At 32.6% G+C, this 23,019-nt stretch overlaps 2 protein-coding genes and 1 long non-coding RNA gene across 3 annotated transcripts; 1 reads left to right on the forward strand and 2 right to left on the reverse strand.

The window, feature by feature from the left end:
• Positions 1-2,688: 2,688 nt before the first annotated feature.
• On the forward strand, positions 2,689-7,414 carry LOC123892024 (beta-glucosidase 13-like; the record flags this gene model as incomplete). Its single annotated transcript, XM_045941879.1, has 15 exons — positions 2,689-2,782; positions 3,263-3,312; positions 3,436-3,561; positions 3,690-3,762; positions 4,384-4,442; positions 4,697-4,772; positions 5,054-5,131; positions 5,252-5,339; positions 5,467-5,707; positions 5,807-5,922; positions 6,055-6,269; positions 6,471-6,505; positions 6,600-6,702; positions 6,840-6,930; positions 7,228-7,414. Coding segments are annotated over 15 exons (1,632 nt in total), but the record flags the coding sequence as incomplete, so codon positions are not given.
• Positions 7,415-12,005: 4,591 nt separating this feature from the next.
• On the reverse strand, positions 12,006-13,856 carry LOC123891251. The gene is made up of 2 exons (XM_045941093.1): positions 12,373-13,856; positions 12,006-12,124 (listed from the first exon to the last, which is right to left on the reverse strand). Exons 1-2 carry the CDS (start codon positions 13,568-13,570, stop codon positions 12,099-12,101), a joined length of 1,224 nt encoding a protein of 407 aa, XP_045797049.1. The 5' UTR covers positions 13,571-13,856; the 3' UTR covers positions 12,006-12,098.
• Positions 13,857-16,851: 2,995 nt separating this feature from the next.
• LOC123891252 lies at positions 16,852-17,347 on the reverse strand. The gene is made up of 2 exons (XR_006803038.1): positions 17,154-17,347; positions 16,852-17,061 (listed from the first exon to the last, which is right to left on the reverse strand). It is a non-coding gene; the product is annotated as an uncharacterized LOC123891252 (long non-coding RNA).
• Between the last annotated feature and the right edge of the window lie 5,672 nt (positions 17,348-23,019).

A 23,019-nucleotide genomic window follows, 5' to 3' on the forward strand; every position in this document is an offset into this window, starting at 1 on the left:
AAATTCCACGTCAGATAATATTTTTTTCAAAAATAAAATTTTCCTACAAAATTAATAAAACGAATTTTTTTTTCCAAAATTAAAAGAAAATCCAACAAATAAAATTTATTTCCCTACAAAATTTTAAAAAATTCCTACAAATAGTTTTTTTTCGTACAAAATTATTATTTTTTTCCTAAAATAAAAAAACGAATTTTCATATTTTTCTCCCAAATAAAGTTTATTTTCAAAATAAAGATTTTAAAAATTTATTTTCAAATCTTTTTGATTTAAAAAACACAGAATCTTCGCCGGTTTGCTTCCACCGTCGTGATCATATTCGTCGTCGTCTTCTTCAATCACCGGAATCGTCTTCTACTTCGTTATTGTCTTCTGCTTCCTTCTATTTTTCTAGTTCTAGGACAAATGATTTTGGTATAAGAGGAAAACACGAATAAAACTTCGTTTTCTATTTTTTTTTAATTCAAAGAGATTAACAAAAAAATAATGTTTTGTTTTTGAAAAATAAAGATCGTGTTTTTTTTTAATTCAAAAAGATTTGAAAATAAATCTTTAAAATTTTTATTTTGAAAATAAACTTTATTTTGGAGTAAATATTTATTTTGGGAGCAAAATAAGAAAATTCATTTTTTTTTTGTTGGAAATTTTTTAAAATTCTTTGTAGGAAAAAAAAAATTATTTTTTTTGCAGGAAATTATTTTGTAGGAAAAAAAATTTATTTGTAGGATTTTTTTGGGAAAAAAAAATCCGCTTTTTTATTTTGTAGGAATTTTTTTTAAAAAAAAAAAATATTATCTGACGTGGAATTTAAAAAATAAATATTAATTATTTTTTCCACGTGTACAAGCTATGTCAGCAGATTTGCACATTCACATGTCCTGCTGTACACACGGGGGGCAAAATGAGTGAATCTATTTTTTGCAGGGGGTAAATGATCATTTACCCAAAATAAACCGTTAACAACTAACATGTGTCATGAGTGTCTAAAAGAGAAAAATCTTGACATTATGTGGAGGAATCCAAAAAATTATTTTTACAAGGGGTAAATTAAAAGTCGTTAACATTACAGGGAAAAGATTGTTAATATACTCATTCTTTTTTTTGGGTACAATATAATGACTTTCATTCTTTCTTAAAGAAGTTATTTTCACATATAGTTAGTTTGTCGATTTAGTGCGCATCATGTTGCTTGTGATCTTTGTGCGGTGTTGTTTTGCTTCCCATTTTGATGCGGTGCTTGTTCGATACAGATTGACAAATTCAACCAAAGACCATTATATACTATTAACACAGATGTTGTGAGTTTGTTCGCAGATTAAAAGTCACCTAGCATGCCATGTCATAAAAAATAAACAGTCAACAACCAACATGTGTCAGGAGGGTCTAAAAGAGAAAAATCTTGAAATTACGAGGGGGCCAGGAATCCAAAAAATTATTTTTACAAGGGTAAATAAAAATTCGCTAACATTACAGGGGGAAAGGATTGTTGCTATACTCATGCTTTTTTTGGGTACAATGACTCTCATTCTTTCTTAAAGAAGTTATTTTCACATATAGTTAATTCGTCGATTTAGTGCGCAGCGTGTTGTTGGTGATTTTTGTGGGGTGTTAATTTGCTTTCCCATTTTGCTGCGGTGTTTGTTCGATTCAGATTGACAAATTCAACCAAATGTCTTTTTATACTATTAACACAGATGTTGTGAGTTTGTTCGCAGATTAATAATTTTCAATTTTCAGCGATTTAGAATTTGTATTATTTGATGTATTCTACTGATTTGAATGAATGTCGGTTTTAGTCAAAAATAAATAAATAATAATTTGGGGGGATTTATATTTGCAAGAGCGAGGCTTAGAAAATAGGCCACAACATTTATTAGTAGAGATATAACAAAATATAGATACCAACTAATAAATATATTATAATAGTAACCGTAAAAAAAAAATATTATAATGGTAATGTAGATTTACTGAAATCTTCTGTGGTGATGATGATGATGATAATAATAGTAATAAGGGTCTTGTTAAGAAATATTTTATTCAAAAAGTTAAACATTATAATTTTCAATGCGTCGAGTTTACGTATTTTCATGATTTGTTTCTAAAAACTTACTATTAAAGGTGCTTAAAAAATGTCTTAAGAGCATTTGTTAGCATTTTTCTAATAATAATAATAATAATAGGGAACTAGCGAATCATACTTACGAATTACCCGAAACATAATAAAATAATGAAATCATTTTATATATGAAAATACACCAGAAACATCGAATTTTTAAAAATAAAAATCAAATAAAATTGACCACCACCACTCTCAAAAAATTGATTATTTTTCCAAAAAAAATCATAAATTCAACTGTATATTATTTTGAAGGAAAAAAATAGTAATGATGTACTTTGTTAACACAAAAAAAAATTTATTTTGATGGAAAGTTGATATATAGCACAATTTTTATTTGCCGAGATAAACAGATTCAAACAATACAATAATAGATTTTTGTTAGAATGATTAAAAATCTAGTCTGTTTTTTTTTTAAAAATAAAAAGTCATCTTATAAGTTGTCATAACCGTAGAAAGCTGTCTATACTTCTTTTTTTTGTTACAAAATGTAGACTCATTCTTTAACCTATATAAATGAAGTAAAATTGTGATTTCATTGCCATCTAATTTTCGTGTTCTCTTCGATACAAAAAATGGTTCAATTATCTTTGAAGATTTCTAAATCAATTCCAGCAATCTTGTTCCTTCTTTTTCTTTCCAACATTCCCGGTGAAGTACAAGGATGTATGTATTTTATTTTTTTGGTTGATGATCTTCTTCAAACTTTACATGAATGAATTTTTTTTTATTAATAAAAAATATAAATGTTTTAATGGTGAATAAATAGTAATATATCTTCAGCAACCCAATTTTGATATTGAAGTTGGAATTATAATATAGGGGACCAGTTGTGTCAAATAGATAATTAAGGAATTATAACTTTTAATTTACATATAAGTTAACTAGTATATATGTTGTTGTTTGGAATATAACTTTAAACTTCTTTATCAATCAATACACCATAAAAGGAGAGCTCATAGTTTTTTTATTTTATTAAGGTTAGTGACATATCTATAATGTGTGTTTATATATAAAAGAGTTAACATAGTATGAACCCTATAAAATGTCCACAAAAAAATGTACCAAAAAAAAAGTATGAACCCTAGCTATAAAAGAGAGTTAGTGTTTCCCACAACAATTAATTGTATTATGTTACTGTTACAGCTATTTTTCTCAAGCATAAACCAATACATCATGACTTCTCAGTTTCACAGGTACTCATGATTAAATTAATTTTAGACAGAGACACAAAATTGTGTCAAAACTCATTGATTTTAGTGTATGTATATATATTAATTAATTAATTAACATGATTTTATTGTTGAATTTATACATAGATTAGAGAAGCAACTACGACTAGTCCATACGATTCTATATTAAAATTTGTAAATTCTTCAAACTTTCCAAATCGGGCATCATTTCCAGATGGGTTTTTGTTTGGCGCCGGATCTTCTGCCCTTCAGGTACATGTTAACAATTGGTAGGCATATATAATGCCTCTTGTAATAAAATTTATAAGATATATAATAGCTTAATTGCTTAGTATTTTATAAGTTAATTTATTGATGATAAGTTTTTGGTAATGTAATAGATCGAAGGAGGATGTCATGAAGGAGGAAGAGGACTTGGTATATGGGATGACATAGTTTTTAACCAAAATAAAGGTTTGAAATATGTACTTATAGATGTTTCAATATGTACTAGGGAAAAAATTTAATCAGCTAAAGAAATTTAAAGATAAAGCCACAAACAAATTAATTTTATGATCATTTTATTATATGATACCTAATTTTAGTGGTTAATTCTATTTTTTCTAAAAAGGTTCTATGGCTCAGCTATAAAAAATACCAGATGTTTTAATTTATTTATTTTCCATAAAACCAAATAATGTTGTAATTAAATTCATAAAACAAAAGTTGAAAAAATTGGTTAAACTTTTGTACATTTACATCTTAAATACTGTTTATACAAATTCTAAATAAATAAAAAAGGTAATGTAAAATAAAATATAGCAAAAAAAAAATTAAAAGTGAATTCAAAAGCCGCAAAAAAAACTAGTTAGTGTTATTTTAATTTAATCTTAGTTTTTCTTAAAAAAAAACTAAAAGGAATGGTTTAATTGATTTTTCAACAAAGAATTGAACCTTACGTGATCATAAGGTCACTGGACCATAGAAGTTCCATTTTTTCATTCATCTTGAATATGTATTGTCTTTTTATTTTTAGATAGTTTATGTTTTAAACTTAATTAATAATTTATTTTTCCCTTTCATTTTAACAAGCAGGTGGATATGGACATTCTAATAAATTTGCAACAAAGATTGAACATTACAAGCGATATAAGGTGAGTTCATCGATTGTATTTTTTTTTTGGCACACGTTACATATTATAGATTTTTTTAGATAAGAATGAGGACTCATCTATCTCAAGCATTTATATCTTGATAGGGAACCAATAGAAAGGAAAATTATATGTGTCATTAAAATCTATATGGTGATTAATTTTATGTGTTTAATTGGTATATTCATTAAAATATCGTGATTATTATAATATCGTGATTAATTTTATGTGTTTAATTGGTATATATGGTCATATAGGAGGATGTGCAACATTTGAAGAGGCTTGGAGTGAATTCTTATAGAATGTCGATATCTTGGAATAGAATAATGCCAGGTAAAAGTTTTGAACTAAAATAATATTTATTCGTTCCTTTTTTTTTTTCAGTACATTATTCGTTCCTTTTTTATTTTGGAATATGTTACTTTATTTTTATTATTAATTAAATAAAATGATAATGTTTAAGTAGCACAAGACACCTCACATTGTCGGCAAGTATTCTTTAAACACTATTTCATATGGACAACAAATAATGTTTAAATATATTATTTTCTTTGCAATATTTGATAATACTAATATATATATTTTTTCTTCAATTTCAACAATCGATCATATAGATGGAACTTTGAATGGAGGTATAAATCAAGAAGGCATCAACTTTTACAACAATTTAATCAATGAGTTACTAAAAAATGGTACGAATTGAAGTATCTCATATTTATTGTAGTAATTAGAATCAATGAGAATTTTGTTTCAAATATATGCTACAAATTTAAGTATATTTTTGCTTACATGATACTTTCTTAAATGTGTAGGCATTGAACCATTTGTGGGTATTATGCACTTTGACTATCCATTGGCTCTTAAACAGAAGTTTGGCGGCTTCTTAAATCGCTCCATCGTGTAAATTTACCTTAATATTATCATATTTTATTTTCAATAAATTGATTTAACTTTAAAGTTAATCTAGACAAAGATTATGGAATTTCAACATACATATGCTTATATTTTTATAAAAATTGAATTTCAGAAAATATTACAAAGAGTATAGTGAATTTCTATTCAAAACCTATGGAGATAGAGTAAAACATTGGACTACATTCAATGAGGCAGAAGTTGTAGCTATATATCAATTCATGTTCAACATTGATCATATATCTACTGATCAGTCATGCCAAAATACTAAAATATGTACACAGTCATATATTATACTTCATAACTTCCTCCTAGCCCATGCTACAACATCAAAGTTATACAGAACAAAATTTCAAGTAAGACATATATTGAAATTTGCATGTTAGTAGTAGTAGTATCAAAAATAAATTAGAAATTTAAATATATATATATTTTCCATTAAATATTTGATATAGGCAATACAAGGGGGGGAAATAGGACTTGTTCTTTCATCGGGAAGATATGTTCCATACAGTTCAAAACCAGAGGATGTGATTGCTACTCAAAGACTAATGGATTTCTATTGGGGATGGTAAGTGAACTATACTTAACCTACAAACCACACACATTTTAGACTTTATCAATATTTTGATGTTACGCTACTTAAATTTTTAAATCATATTTTAAGGTTATATATGTAGCTAAATATTATTCTTACATGCAGGGTTCTAGATCCATTGTTCCGTGGGGATTATCCAAAAATAATGAAAAAGCTAGTGGACAATAGACTACCCAAATTCACTAAAAAGGAAAAACGCATGTTAAAAGGAAGCGCAAATTTTGTTGGGATCAATTATTATACTTCACATTTTGCTAGACATGAACCAAACAGAACCAAGATAATGTCTGACAATTATGATGCCTTAGCTGTTTCAGAAAGTAAGTTTCTTCTATAACTAAATTCTTGCTTTTTAAAAAAATATTAATTGGTATAAACGAACATCACTATAAAAATTGTCCTGGGGAGTTAACATAACACATCTAATAATTAAATTATGCTTATTTCATATGAATGAGAATTACAAGAAATTACAATGATTAATGGTTGATTAATTCTTGGTAATCGTTTCATAATTGCAGCTATTAACGCAGAAGGAAATACCCTTGGTTATAAGGTGATAAAATAGCAATAATAATTTAAAAGAGTGACATTTTCTACGGGAATAACATATTTAGTATATTTTTATTTTTTGTTCAAATATTTTGTAGGATCAATATGGTTGGATCGATGTTTACCCCGAAGGATTATATAATATGCTAGTCTACATTAAGAAAAAGTACAAAAATCCCAAAATTTACATCACTGAAAATGGTTGGTGGTTCATTTGAACATATTTACAGCATTATAACTAATATCAATAATTGTTATAAACAAAAACTAATATCAATAATTCATGTTACAAAATAGTCTAATCGGTATACTTTTTGTTAAATCTTATTTATGTGTAGGTACTCCTTCAAAACTCCCAAATCCATTGAGGGACGAACACCGAATAGCTTATGTTGCCGCACATATAAATGCTACCAAATCAGCAATTGAGTAAGTCTTTTTTAAAAGGAATACAATCGGTAATTCAATCCTGACAAGATAAAGTCTTGACCCAACATCATAAAAATAAAATAAATAAAAAAACCCACCTTTTACGAAGAGTTTCCTCCTTTAAATATTATAATTATTAGTTATAAATATACCCAATATCAAAAGACAGCCAAATTTTATGTGATCAAACCTAATAAATATCAATTTGAAAGAGTGTTGAATATGAAATGATGTGCTTCTATAACTTGTTATCACAAGAAATTAATCTTCAATATTTTTATATGCTTACAATGATAGTGATGGCGTGAACGTACGTGGTTACTTTGTGTGGTCAGCATTTGATACATTTGAATTTCAAGGGGGATATTCAGGAAATTGGGGGCTTTATCATGTTGACTTTAATGACAGTCTCAAGCGTATACCTACTGATACAGCTAAATGGTATAGCAAATATTTGACACACAATTTGATTGAGAAAAACTAACCAAAGAAAGCTCATCAACAAAATGGAGAAAAGGGAAGGACGTCTCAAATGAAAGTTGATTGTTAACAATATAATTTTATTTCATTAATTTTCATTTTGAATTTTAAAATGATTCGCATATGTAATTTGAATTGATATATACTAGTGGAGATACTCTTGCAATACACAAGTAGATATTCAATCATTTATATTTGTATTACATATAATTAATTTTTCAAAGATTGTGTAATGTTGCTTGAAAACATGTGCAAGTAAGTATACAATATAGCAAGTAATAAGAAAGATTATCGTACCTACAAGGATTGTCTAAGAGAGAACTTCAATCCATTTAATATATATACAAAATAGTTCTTAACTTATGAGCAAAAAGGTAACCAACCATCAAACATGCCTCAAGAGCTTTTCACTCATATAGGGGAATCTCACCCTCCATGGAACCCCATAAAACTTTGGTTTCATGAGAGGAACTGCTTTCCCAGGGTGCTCTTCTTCCGAGTACTTTTCATGTAATATTGCATGATTCAAAGTTTTTTTATTTTTTTATTTTTTTTTTATTTTTTATTTTTTTTTGCATGATTCAAAGTTAATAGCACATTAACATGGATGGGAACATATGGAAAATCTAACACAAACATGATTACAAGTGATTTTCATAAAATATTAGGAATCGTTAACATTATTATGCAGTATAGTAAGCAGTTATCGAGTGATTTAAGGGGGAGCCATCTGATTAATTAATTAGCAAGAAAGTTGTGAGCCCTAATGAAGAAAGGTAGTAAAAGTTTAGGGAATTAGGTTTCAAGAATAATCCCTTAGTGGCAGGGACGAATCCAGAAACTAACCAAACGCGAGGCTGACCATTTTTTTAAATAAATATTGCATAATATTTAATTGAAATTTATATAAGTAATTAAGGATTAAATTATACTAATATAAAACTATTTTACATTGATTTATTTATTAGAATTAATTTACACTATGATTATATATAGAAATTATAGTCTATTAATAATAATTTGTATAAAATAACAATTTAAATATATAGTATATACAACATTAAGAATGGGAGGGAGGGGCCAAAGCCCACCCTTGCCACCCCTTGAATCCGTCCCTGCTTAGTGGTTGATAATTATGGCATAAAGAGCAAGTAAAAATTAGGTTCAAACCAAAAAGTGAAATTGTTTCCTCTATGAATGTGATTTCAGGTTTCTCATTTCTATACTAGTAGACTATCAGTAAACATTACAAGTTGTAATTTACAACAGAGAAAAACCGATGAAAATGTCAGTAGTTATTTTTATCATTAACTAACAATAATTAACTTAAGGGTTAAGGCAAGAAAAAGGAACATTTTATTCACACAAGCCTACTTTCATATATATAGAGTACAAGCATGGAAAAAAAATGAAAAATACAGACAGATCTGAATTATTTTCTCGTCATCCCTATTATGTTTGGATAATGAAGTGTACAAAATGGAATACCTTACACTCCAAAATTACAAAATGTATAGAATGATATATAACTCGATGTATACCAAAATAAATAAACCTTTAAACAAAATCCTAAATAAAACTGCATATAACTGAAACCTTGTATTTCCATTTAGAATCTACATTGTGCATTGCAATTCAAGTTTAAACATGTCAAAATCACAAATTTGATGTGTCTCATCTGCAAACATGTTGAAAGGAATTGTTTTCCCGTGTCTTTTCCATTAATCTGTATCAATATAAATACAATGATCATGTGTGACCAACATAGAAGCCTATTAACTATACATCAATGAATTGCTTAAAATAGTTTAGGAAGGTATTGACTATTCTATGAATGGAAGAGATACAGATTTAATTACAAGAATATTCTAACAAATATTCTAGTCTATCACACCTCCGCAGTGGAAGCGGGAGGTTCCCGAACGCTGAGACTGGCCCGAAAATCATCAAAAAGTATGCGCGGCAGTCCTTTAGTAAATATGTCAGCAATCTGATGACGGGATGGGACATGAAGAACTCGAGCTTGACCGCGAGCGACCTTCTCGCGAACAAAGTGAATATCCATCTCGATGTGCTTCGTGCGTTGGTGTTGAACGGGGTTTCCGGAGAGGTATATGGCACTGACATTGTCACAATACACCAATGTGGCTTTTGGGATCGGAAAATGTAGTTCCAGGAGAAGATTTCGAATCCAGCATGACTCGGACACGACGTTGGCTACCCCTCTATATTCAGCTTCAGCACTAGAGCGAGAGAGAGTGGGTTGCCGTTTAGATGACCATGAGATAAGATTATCACCAAGGAAGACACAATAACCAGATGTTGAGCGCCTTGTGTCAGGACAGCCACCCCAATCAGCATCAGTGTAGGAAGTAAGACTAGAGATGGATGAAGGGTACATATGTAAGCCGAAATGCAGCGTACCTTGTAGATAGCGCAGAATGCGTTTTAGAGCATTCATGTGTTCTGTTTTCGGAGCATGCATGTGGAGGCATATCTGCTGGACAGCATATGAAATGTCTGGTCGAGTGAATGTGAGATACTGCAAAGCACCTGCAAGGCTCCGATAAAGAGTAGGGTCCTCAAATGGAACACCTGATGAGGCACTGAGTTTTTGTTTGGTGTCAACAGGTGTGGCGGACGGTTTGCAAGATGACATGCCGGCCCGATCAATGATCTCTGCTGCATAATTTTTCTGACAAAGAAATAGACCACCTGTATGTCTGGTTACTGCAATGCCTAAAAAATAGCTGAGAGGGCCCAAATCCTTCATGGCAAATTCAGAAGCAAGGAGCATCATGATGGACTTCCGAAGATCATCGGTGGATGTGGTGAGAATGATGTCATCTACATAGAGAAGAATGTATGCCATGTCTGTGCCTTTGCGGTAGATGAATAAGGAATGGTCGGTTTTGCTGTGATGAAAGCCTATAGTGGAGACATAGTCAGCAAATCGTTGGTACCACGCTCGAGGAGCCTGTTTGAGGCCGTATAGTGATTTTTTCAAAAGACATACATAGTCTGGATGAGCAGGATCCCGGAAACCCATGGGTTGATGCATATACACTGTCTCATGAAGATTGCCATGTAAAAAGGCATTCTGGACATCTAACTGATGAATGGGCCATGAGTTTGATAAGGCAATGCTGAGAACCGTCCGGATCGTGGCTGGTTTCACCACAGGGCTGAATGTTTCATCGCAATCTACTCCAGCTTTTTGAGACCTGCCATCACCAACAAGACGAGCCTTATAACGCTCAAATGAACCGTTAGATTTCTTTTTATGACGAAAAATCCACATTGAGCGAATAATATTAACATCACAAGGTCGTGGGACCAAATCCCACGTCTTATTTTTAATAAGAGCATCAAATTCTTCTTGCATGGCAGATTTCCAATGTGGGTCGGACAAGGCTAAATATGGATTTTTTGGAATGGGAGAAGGTAAAAGGTGATTGGCCGAGGTAGATAGGTTGAACATGCGTTTGGGTTTTGAAATGCCATGCATGCTGCGTGTCGTTATGGTCCTTGCGGGTTGGTGAGTTGGCTGGTCATTTGATGGAGGGGGGGCAGTGGGACTGATGGGATGTGAAACATGGTTATTGTTGGGGTAAGTAGTTTGGGCTAGGACTGGAGGGTTGGCTGCAATGGGCTGGGAAATTTGATTTTGCCAGTGATGTATGCGGGAAGGATGTAGAGTATCATCTAAAAAATCATATGCAGTATTAGAGGGTAAATGTAACTTGCTAAAGGGAAATTGTGTTTCATCAAATACTACATGCCGTGAAATAATTATTTTTCTGTTTGACAAATCATAACATTTGTATCCTCTGTGATTGGACGGGTAGCCCAAGAAAACACATGGGGTAGAGCGAGCTTGTAATTTATGGATACTGGTAGAAGGAAACAATGGATAGCATAAACAACCAAAAACTCGGAGGTGTGTATAAGTGGGATCCCGGTGATACAAGATCTGAGTAGGTGACTTGTGATTTAGAGATTTATGTGGGAGAATGTTTAACAGATAAGTTGCCATTTGAAGAGCATGATGCCAAAAAGAAGTGGGCATTGAAGAATTGACAAGAAGAGTGCGAATCATGTTATTTATGGTGCGTATTTTTCGTTCCGCTTTACCATTCTGAGAAGAAGTGTGCGGGCAAGAGAAACGAAAAATAAGACCGTTAGCATCGCAGTATTTTCTAAAATACTCATTGTCAAATTCACGTCCATTGTCACATTGAAAACATTTGATGGTTTTATCAAATTGGGTTTTAATGAGAGAACCCAGGGATGAAAAAATAGAGTAGACTTGTGATTTTTTGCTAATAGGAAAAGTCCACAAAAAATTAGAGTAATCATCCAAGAATAAAACATAATATTTATGCCCAGCGGTGCTTAAAATAGGAGAAGTCCATAAATCGCTATGCATAATATCAAATGGCATTAAAGTATGAGATTGAGATGCATAAAATGGCAATTTAACATGTTTCCCAAAAATACAAGAGTCACAAACAGAATTGGAAATGAAATTGTTACAATCAATTAACTTATTTTTGCTAAGAGATCGCAAAACAGATGAACTCGGGTGTCCGAGGCGATGGTGCCATAAACTGGACGTAAGAGCTGCAAAAGTAGATGGAAGGGAAACTGCATAATTATTCGTGATGGGATAAAGATCCCCAATACTATCACACCTCATTAGTGGCATCCCCGTCTGAAAATCATTCACAGAGAATCCAAAAGGGTCAAAAGTAATAGAAACATTATTGTCAATAGTAAGACGTCGCACAGAAATTAAATTTTTAATAATTTGCGGGGCATGTAGGACATTTTGTAGTTTTAAAGGTTTTGTAGATGTGGAAAGGGTTGATTGTCCATAACCACGAATTGGAATTTGTTGTCCACTGCCAACAATAATATTTTGATTTGAATTACTCATATTAGAATAAGACGAGAGATTACCTTGTGATGCCGTCATATGAGAGGTTGCTCCAGTATCCATATACCATTGGCCATCGGGAGAATTGAGGGACATGGTGTGCAAGGCAGCTTCAATATCCGTGGGTGCTAGAGAAGGAGTGCTGGCTGCATAGGCTTGCGGACGTGGACCTAATAGCCCTGGTTGCTTTGGAGGACCACTTGGGCGAGTCCATTGAGAAGAAGGATATGGGCAAGGAGGAAGTGCCCATGGTGGTGACATCCAACCCCATTGATACTGCTGCCAGGGAGCGGGAGGAGACTGCCATGGTGAGGTGTTGGCTTGTTGGGACGGTTGACCACCGCCACGTCCGCCGCCACGTTGACCACGTCCGCCGTTTCTACCGTAATTGCTGCGGTTTTTATGAGCAGAATTCCGGCTGTTATTCTTCTTACCGCCGCGGTTATCATTGTAGGAGGATGGTTCAACAAGGTCCTTTGGTTGTGTCGCAACCATCGCAGCCTGTGCGCCGGTAGCCGCCATCTTAATTAGACCGGCTTCCTCAAGGATAAGCATAGAGCGGGCCTGATAAAATTCTGGAAGAGTTTTGCTTTGCCGAATAAGTGTACCGACCCCTTTGTATGCATCGGTGAGTCCGGAGACAAGTTGGAGAACGAGTCGCTGTTTGGAGACAGGGGCTCCAACATTCTTCAATTGGTCAGACAGCGTTTTGAGTCGCTGACAGTAGGCGGAAGCAGTGGGAAAATCTTCCATGCGAACGGAGGAAAACTCCTGCTCGAGAGTGACTGCGCGAGCGTTTTGATTGTCCTGGAAGATGTTGGTCAATCGATTCCAGGCCTCCATGGCAGTGGAGTCTGGTTCAATGATGGTAGCCAACAGATCGCTGGAGATAGTGGAATAAATCCACTGTAGAACTGTTGCATCAAGAGTTGCCCACAGCTCTTGCTCATCATCAGTTTCAGGTGTCTTCGTTTCCTTGCCTGGTGCGGGAGGAATGATGTGATGAAGGACCTTATGAGAGCGAGCATGAATTTTGAAAAGTTCAACCCAAGTACCAAATTGAACGTTTTCCATCTCAAGAACAATGGGGATGTGGTTCTTGATGTTGGTTACGGCGAGAGCCGGATGGAAGGGGTTCTTTGGTGAAGAAGAGGGCTGCGATGTAGGAATAGCAGCATGGTTTGGGGTTGACATAGTGGGGTCAGGGGTTGGGATTGACATGATAGTGGATGGAGAAAAAGAAACAGAAAGAAAATCGTGTAACAGAAGGTTGAGAGGCTAAATTCTGTAACCTAGGTCTCTTGATACCATGAAAGGAATTGTTTTCCCGTGTCTTTTCCATTAATCTGTATCAATATAAATACAATGATCATGTGTGACCAACATAGAAGCCTATTAACTATACATCAATGAATTGCTTAAAATAGTTTAGGAAGGTATTGACTATTCTATGAATGGAAGAGATACAGATTTAATTACAAGAATATTCTAACAAATATTCTAGTCTATCACATGTTAATCAAGTGTTTCCTCAAAAGGATGAGATTGAGCTGCTAGTTTACCATAATTATTCTCCACCTACTGGAATTGGTTTTGAGCTTGTTTTTCTTGCCACTGTTGGATTGTCCATGCTTTTATATGATCCATGATAGACTAGAATATTTGTTAGAATATTCTTGTAATTAAATCTGTATCTCTTCCATTCATAGAATAGTCAATACCTTCCTAAACTATTTTAAGCAATTCATTGATGTATAGTTAATAGGCTTCTATGTTGGTCACACATGATCATTGTATTTATATTGATACAGATTAATGGAAAAGACACGGGAAAACAATTCCTTTCAATCCATATGTTAACTATACTGGTAGTACTCGTGGTGATCTATCTGAGAGTTATTCTGATTTTGGAAGTATATGCTAACCACATGCTTCCAATTTTGGGGAGGATACTGTTGCCAAGTGCTATTGATTTTAGTATTTGGCTCAAGAGTGATAACTTTAGTGATCAACTAGATGCACTTAATTCCAAACACTATTTTATGGTTGTGCACATTGGAATATATACATTGCTTATGAATTATGACATGAAAAATTGGGGTTTATGGCAAGCTAGTGAGTATTTGCTTATGAAGCAAGACTCTTTTGTCGGCATCTTCCAACTTTATCAACTTGTTGCCGTGACAATGAATGCTTTTAATACCTTCCTCCAGCCAACTAAGCATAGAGGGAGCTTATGCTATTTCATTTACAGTGATATCTACTCTTGTGATTAGACCAGCTTATGCTATTTCATTTACAGTGATATCTACTGAATTCCAATGTAGTAACCTCAACCAACTTCCACTCAACGTGTCATTTTGCATTCCAAATTGTTTATTTCTTCAAGAAATCCATACTTGATTTTGGAGTGGTCCTTGAGTCTGTCTTGACATGTATCATACCATACTTTGATCTTGAGGACAAGATCATTTTTAGAGGGGTTTGTTGTAACACCCAAACCAGTGACGGAGCCAGAAATATTGAGCAGTGGGGGCAATCGAACTATGATTATAGTCCATAAAAGATCGGTGATTATAGTCCATAAAAGTGGGGGCAATCGTAATATATTTTGAACATAAAGATGTTCGACATAATAGATGAACACATCATAAACACAAAAGAGTCACAATATTAACATTAACATGAACATAAATTTATGAATAAAAAATGAAATAGAAATTTTTTTGGAGGATGAAAACAATTTATTTTTATTTTTAAGAACTAAAATAAAATTATTATTTCAAATAATTAATAAGTGGATTTAATTTAGTTATAAAATACTATATTATAGAAGGATGTTTAAAAAATTTGAAGCTAAATAAATAAAAAATAAAATAAGAAACACATGCGGGTATAAAGGTTAATTATGTGGGTGGACATGTATTGTATAAGATGCGGTATCAAGAATTTCAAAAATTAGTGGGGGCTCATGCCTGCATAGGAGCCAACGTAGCTCCGTCCCTGACCCAAACCCATTATTTAAGTAATTCTACTTTTATTAAATCTTTTTCAAAGTACGCAAAGGAAAAGTCGAAAGTTATCTATAAAACATTAGTTCTAGGTATTACACTCATCTAGTCATCTTTACAAAAATACTACTAATGTATTTAATTTAGTAAAACCGTGTTTATACAAAATAAATTCCCTCTATGAAAAGATACATTTTTCCAAATAAATACAATAAGTCCTAAAGACTCTATACACTAAGTACACCTTTTTCCTGTGTCACAATCAGAGTGGAGCTTCGTCGGGGTCTCGACATCGATAAACACATCAAAAAGTATGAGATTTATACATTTTACTCAAACTCACACACACCCACATGTTCTTGAGCAAACATCTACAAATTCTCTCTTTAAACCCCATAAATTCATTCATATCATTTGTTAAGAGTTTGATAAACATGTTAGGATCAACAGATCTCATTTTCTATAAGAAAAAACCCACAACCCAAAACGAAAATGAGTGAAAGAGTTTGGGAATGGGGGAATCGACATCCTCCCCTCTTTATGACAACTCACAAATATGCAATCTATTAATTAAACACTTAAATAGCGAATAATAAAATCGGGTCGTTACATTGGTAATGATAGGATCTATGTTGTGTTGGTTCATTGCTTGATGACAAATGTTTTACAATGAGAGAACTAATGATGAGATCAAGGATGTTAAAGTTGAAAAGCTAAGAAAGACTAAACATGAGAAGATTATGTTGTATTGGGGTACTACCAACATTGGTAATAACAAGCTCTTGGTCCTAGAATTTATCCCAAATAGGATCTTTAATATTATGTTGTATTGGGGTACTACCAAGTATATAATTGCTATTCATGTTGCAGATGGAGTTGCTTATTTGCATCATAATTTTGTCCACAAGCATGTAATATCTAACAAAGTACTTGATGCAGAATTTGAAACAAAGGTAGAAGGTTTTGAAGTTGTCAAAATTGTTACTTCTGTAAGCAAAGGGGTAGAATCTGTGTATGTGACAACGAGATTATATGGCTATGGATGTTGTTATGGCTATGGCTATGGATGTTGTTAAGGTTATATATGTCCGGTTATTGAAAAACTATTTGAGACCGTCAATATGAAAGATCTAGTCATTTTATGTATTAAGATAGATATGATAAACATATTGATGTAAACACAAATAAGAGTGACTTTGCATTTAGCTATACATACTTCTAAGAATTATTTTGTATGAGTATTTGAATATTAAATAAAAGAATTCAATGTTTTTCGAGAAATTAAATTTTTCATAATACAATTAGTTAGACCCAAATTTTAAATTCAACCTTAGACTATCAAAATCTAAGAAACATCCCCTATAATTTGATTTTTTGCAGCGCCTGTTTTTGTTACAGGTCGTTGGCAAAGACTGTCTTTCTAGAAGAAATGTAGTTTTGCCAACGACTTGTAACAAAAACAGGCGTTGCCCAAAATCAAATTTCTTGTAGTGATATATAAAATATGCTTATTCATTATAGGTCTTTGAATATATTAGTATTATATATTCAAAGAATATTTGACGTACATATGCTTTTAAAGATCTATGATAAAATCGGGAATAAAGGTATATTCATAGCAACGTTCTTCCATGCACTTCAGTAATTCAGGAATATCATCTACGTATAGTTTAGCGCAATCTTCATCGGTATCACACTCTTCTGTAATGTACAATAAGAATAAGGAAATATTATCAAAATGGGTGAAATATTGTGCATAAAATAAACAAAAAATAATGTGAGAATAAGCTTACTAAGACCAACGACTACAATGATAAAAAGGGAAACAAAAAGGATCACAATATACGCAAACTTGAGAGTTTCAGCCATCTTTTCATGTTTGTATGTAACAAATATAAACGGGTTTGATTACTTTATATAGTAAAACTTTTTGTTATGTTTACATCAATTAAGTAGTTTTTAATGATTATGTTGTTGCTGTGTCAAAAAAAATGATTATGTTGTTGCTATAAGTCATTTTTAAAATTCGAATAATTCTTAAATGTCTCTAAAGTACCCTGATGAATAATAATTGTCCCTTTATTAGCTCATAGAATATATATTTTTTAACACAAGCTCATAGAATATATATATATATATATATATATATATATATATATATATATATATATATATATATATATGGGGGCTGCTAATTTAGACCCAGTTGGGTCTAAATTAGCAAGGTGCACCTTTTGAGTTGGACAAAAATACCCATTTTTTATTTTTTTGGAAGAATAGAGCAACAGGGGCATTTCTGTAATTTTACGCAACAGTACACGCACCCCCCACTTCTTTTTTCCCCCCCAGGACACGTGGCAGCGCGTTATTTGACAAAAGCCAAGCGCGTGCATCACACGCGCCGACAGGCGCGCGTGGGTGAAGGCCACACGCGGAGAGAGAAAGCTTTTAAAAAGGAAAGGCCACGTGTCACATTTTAATTGGCTGCGTTAATTTTTTTTCATTTTATGCTTTAAACTCGATTATTTCGTCGTAAATTAATTTTTTATTTTTTAATTTTTATACCAAAATTCATAATTTTTTTTTCTCTACAAATAGAGACTTGGTTTGTTTGATTTGGACACCGAAAAAAAAACGCAATTTTTCACTACTTTAAACTCGATTATTTCGTCGTAAATTAATTTTTTATTTTTTATTTTTTATACCAAAATTCATAATTTTTTTTTTCTACAAATAGAGACTTGGTTCGTTTGATTTGGACACAGAAAAAAAAACTCAATTTTTCACTACCTTAATCTCATCAAATAACTAATAATCAACTTACTGAAACCATTTTACCAGCAAAATGGTTTCAGTTTACAACTCTCTGAAACCATTCTACCAGATAAATGGTTTCAGAAGCAAACACAATTAATAAATTACTCACTGAAACCATTCTACCAGTAAAATGGTTTCAGAATACAACTATGTGCAACCATTCTACAAGGTAAATGGTTTCAGAAGCAAATAACTAATAATCTACTTACTGAAACCATTCTACCAGCAAAATGGTTTCAGATTACAACTCTCTGAAACCATTGTACCAGATAAATGGTTTCAGAAGCAAACACAATTAATAAATTACTCACTGAAACCATTCTACCAGTAAAATGGTTTCAGAATACAACTATGTGCAACCATTCTACAAGCTAAATGGTTTCAGAAGCAAATAACTAATAATCAACTTACTGAAACCATTCTACCAGCAAAATGGTTTCAGATTACAACTCTCTGAAACCATTGTACCAGATAAATGGTTTCAGAAGCAAACATTAGTTTTTAATTATCGTTTTATCTCATTTAAGGTAGTGAAAAATTGCGTTTTTTTTTTCGGTGTCCAAATCGAACGAACCAAATCTCTATTTGTAGGAAAAAAAATTATGAATTTTGGTATAAAAAATAAAAAATTAATTTACGACGAAATAATCGAGTTTAAAGTAGTGAAAAATTGCGTTTTTTTTTCGGTGTTCAAATCAAACAAACCAAGTCTCTATTTGTAGAGAAAAAAAAATTATGAATTTTGGTATAAAAATTAATAAATAAAAAATTAATTTACGACGAAATAATCGAGTTTAAAGCATAAAATGGAAAAAATCACGCAGACCCATTCATATGCTGACACGTGGCTGCCTTTTTCAAAAGTAAAATTTTCTCTCTCCAGCTTATAATCTAGTGTGGCGCAGACAAGATGGGAGGATGATCTGGGCTGTCTGATCAATCAGACAGCCTTAATGAGATCACATCTTGGCTGTCTGATGGAAATCAACGGTCTGTAACCATGGTCCTTCCGTACGCGCGCGACACTGGATCCACGTCTATTAATTTTTAAGAAGGTGGGGGCGCGTGTCAGTATTTTTTTTTTATGTAAAATTACAGAAATGCCCCTGTTGCTCTATTCTTTCAAAAATTAAAAGAATGGGTATTTTGGTCCAATTGAAAAGGTGCACCTTGCTAACTTAGACCTAACTAGGGTCTAAGTTAGAAAACCCCTATATATATATATATATGGGGGCTGCTAATTTAGACCCAGTTGGGTCTAAATTAGCAAGGTGCACCTTTTGAGTTGGACAAAAATACCCATTTTTTAATTTTTTGGGAGAATAGAGCAACAGGGGCATTTCTGTAATTTTATGCAACAGTACGCGCGCCCCCACTTCTTTTTCCCCCCCCCAGGACACGTGTCACGCTGTTATTTGCCAAAACCAAAGCGCGTGTACCACACGCGCCGACAGGCGCGAGTGGCTGAAGCCCAATCGCGGAGAGAGAAGCCTTTTTAAAAAGGCAGGCCACGTGTCACTCTTTCATTGGCTGCGTTAATTTTTTTTCATTTAATACTTTAAACTCGATTATTTCGTCGTAAATTAATTTTTTATTTTTTAATTTTTATACCAAAATTCATAATTTTTTTTTCTCTACAAATAGAGACTTGGTTCGTTTGATTTGGACACCGAAAAAAAAACGCGATTTTTCACTACTTTAAACTCGATTATTTCGTCGTAAATTAATTTTTTATTTTTTATTTTTTATACCAAAATTCATAATTTTTTTTTCTCTACAAATAGAGACTTGGTTCGTTTGATTTGGACACAGAAAAAAAAAACCCAATTTTTCACTACCTTAATCTCATCAAATAACTAATAATCAACTTACTGAAACCATCCTACCAGGAAAATGGTTTCAGATTACAACTCTCTGAAACCATTGTACCAGATAAATGGTTTCAGAAGCAAACACAATTAATAAATTACTCACTGAAACCATTCTACCAGTAAAATGGTTTCAGAGTACAACTATGTGCAACCATTCTACAAGCTAAATGGTTTCAGAAGCAAATAACTAATAATCAACTTACTGAAACCATTCTACCAGCAAAATGGTTTCAGATTACAACTCTCTGAAACCATTGTACCAGATAAATGGTTTCAGAAGCAAACACAATTAATAAATTACTCACTGAAACCATTCTACCAGTAAAATGGTTTCAGAATACAACTATGTGCAACCATTCTACAAGCTAAATGGTTTCAGAAGCAAATAACTAATAATCAACTTACTGAAACCATTCTACCAGCAAAATGGTTTCAGATTACAACTCTCTGAAACCATTGTACCAGATAAATGGTTTCAGAAGCAAACACAATTAATAAATTACTCACTGAAACCATTCTACCAGTAAAATGGTTTCAGAGTACAACTATGTGCAACCATTCTACAAGCTAAATGGTTTCAGAAGCAAATAACTAATAATCAACTTACTGAAACCATTCTACCAGCAAAATGGTTTCAGATTACAACTCTCTGAAACCATTGTACCAGATAAATGGTTTCAGAAGCAAACACAATTAATAAATTACTCACTGAAACCATTCTACCAGTAAAATGGTTTCAGAATACAACTATGTGCAACCATTCTACAAGCTAAATGGTTTCAGAAGCAAATAACTAATAATCAACTTACTGAAACCATTCTACCAGCAAAATGGTTTCAGATTACAACTCTCTGAAACCATTGTACCAGATAAATGGTTTCAGAAGCAAACACAATTAATAAATTACTCACTGAAACCATTCTACCAGTAAAATGGTTTCAGAATACAACTATGTGCAACCATTCTACAAGCTAAATGGTTTCAGAAGCAAATAACTAACAATCAACTTACTGAAACCATTCTACCAGCAAAATGGTTTCAGATTACAACTCTCTGAAACCATTGTACCAGATAAATGGTTTCAGAAGCAAACATTAGTTTTTAATTATCGTTTTATCTCATTTAAGGTAGTGAAAAATTGCGTTTTTTTTTTTCGGTGTCCAAATCGAACGAACCAAATCTCTATTTGTAGAGAAAAAAAAATTATGAATTTTGGTATAAAAAATAAAAAATAAAAAATTAATTTACGACGAAATAATCGAGTTTAAAGTAGTGAAAAATTGCGTTTTTTTTTCGGTGTCCAAATCAAACAAACCAAGTCTCTATTTGTAGAGAAAAAAAAATTATGAATTTTGGTATAAAAATTAAAAAATAAAAAATTAATTTACGACGAAATAATCGAGTTTAAAGCATAAAATGGAAAAAATCACGCAGACCCATTCATATGCTGATACGTGGCTGCCTTTTTCAAAAGTAAAATTTTCTCTCTCCAGCTTATAATCTAGTGTGGCGCAGACAAGATGGTAGGATGATCTGGGCTGTCTGATCAATCAGACAGCCTTAATGAGATCACATCTTGGCTGTCTGATGGAAATCAACGGTCTGTAACCATGGTCCTTCCGTACGCGCGCGACACTGGATCCACGTCTATTAATTTTTAAGAAGGTGGGGGCGCGTGTCATTATTTTTTTTTTTATGTAAAATTACAGAAATGCCCCTGTTGCTCTATTCTTTCAAAAATTAAAAGAATGGGTATTTTGGTCCAACTCAAAAGGTGCACCTTGCTAACTTAGACCTAACTAGGGTCTAAGTTAGAAAACCCCTATATATATATATATATATATCACAAAATAATCTTGCTTGTAATTATAGAGTTCATTTTTGTTTTACCAAACTTTCATTATCCTTTAAAAAAAAACCTTTCATTATTATATATTTTTCTTACAAGAATTATTAAAATTTTTTATTTCTTGTCTATCCTTTCATTATAGAGAGTGGAAAACCAAAATTATTTTATGTATTGCAATTAGTGTATGCGTATATCTTGAATGAGAGACTCCATTAAATATTTCCAATAAAATTCTCTTGTCGAATGATAGCAAAACCGCATGCACACGAAATAAATTTGATTGTAATTATAGAGTTCATTTTTTTTACGAACCTTTTATTATTTTTTTTATTTCTTGTCTAGCATTTCATTATATAGAGGAAAATCAATTATTATTTTTTAATTTTGTTTACTTTTTTTTTAGATAAATTAAGAGCGTCTAGATATCAAGTTATAAGTGGACATTCCAACTATGTTGGCACCCCACCTATCCCCCTCCTCTATCTATTAGCTCATATGTATTAATAGAAATAGAAAAAAAGATATATACATGGGGGACTAGACCTTATCCCAGAGAAAAAAGAAAATGATATTAAATAGTACGATACTGAGGGATTCCAAGCATATCCCGCAAGAAGTCATCACGTAGCAAAGATGGTAATGACTCCCACCATTCCAAGTTGTTATAAGCATGTCCCAAGTTGGCAATTTTATCGGCGCACGAATTACCCTCACGATAAATATGTGACCATTGCAAAGTGACTCCACAAGCTAAACAATTTAACCACCGATTACGCAAGTCCCATGGCACAATTTCTATATTACTAAAGGCAAGGAGTGCAACTTTTGAATCACTTTCAAGGCAAAGATAGTTCTATTTCTTGTTGTGTGCAATTTCTATAGCAATGATCAATGCCATGATCTCCGTATGAATGACAGAGAGGCCATGGTTTTCACTTAATTTCTGTGCAAAACAGCCCCTAAACCTTGTCGTGTGGTCGCGAAACAGGCCTCCATAAGCAGCCGAGACATTCGTAACGGATCCATCTGTATTTGCCTTCATCCATCCGAAGATTGGAGACCGCCAAAGCACCAATCTATTTGATGATGTAGCTGTTGGCCTAGGCGCGAGTTGGAACTTCT

This window comes from Trifolium pratense, linkage group LG6, assembly GCF_020283565.1.
Source record: "Trifolium pratense cultivar HEN17-A07 linkage group LG6, ARS_RC_1.1, whole genome shotgun sequence".
NCBI classification, from domain to species: domain Eukaryota; kingdom Viridiplantae; phylum Streptophyta; class Magnoliopsida; order Fabales; family Fabaceae; genus Trifolium; species Trifolium pratense.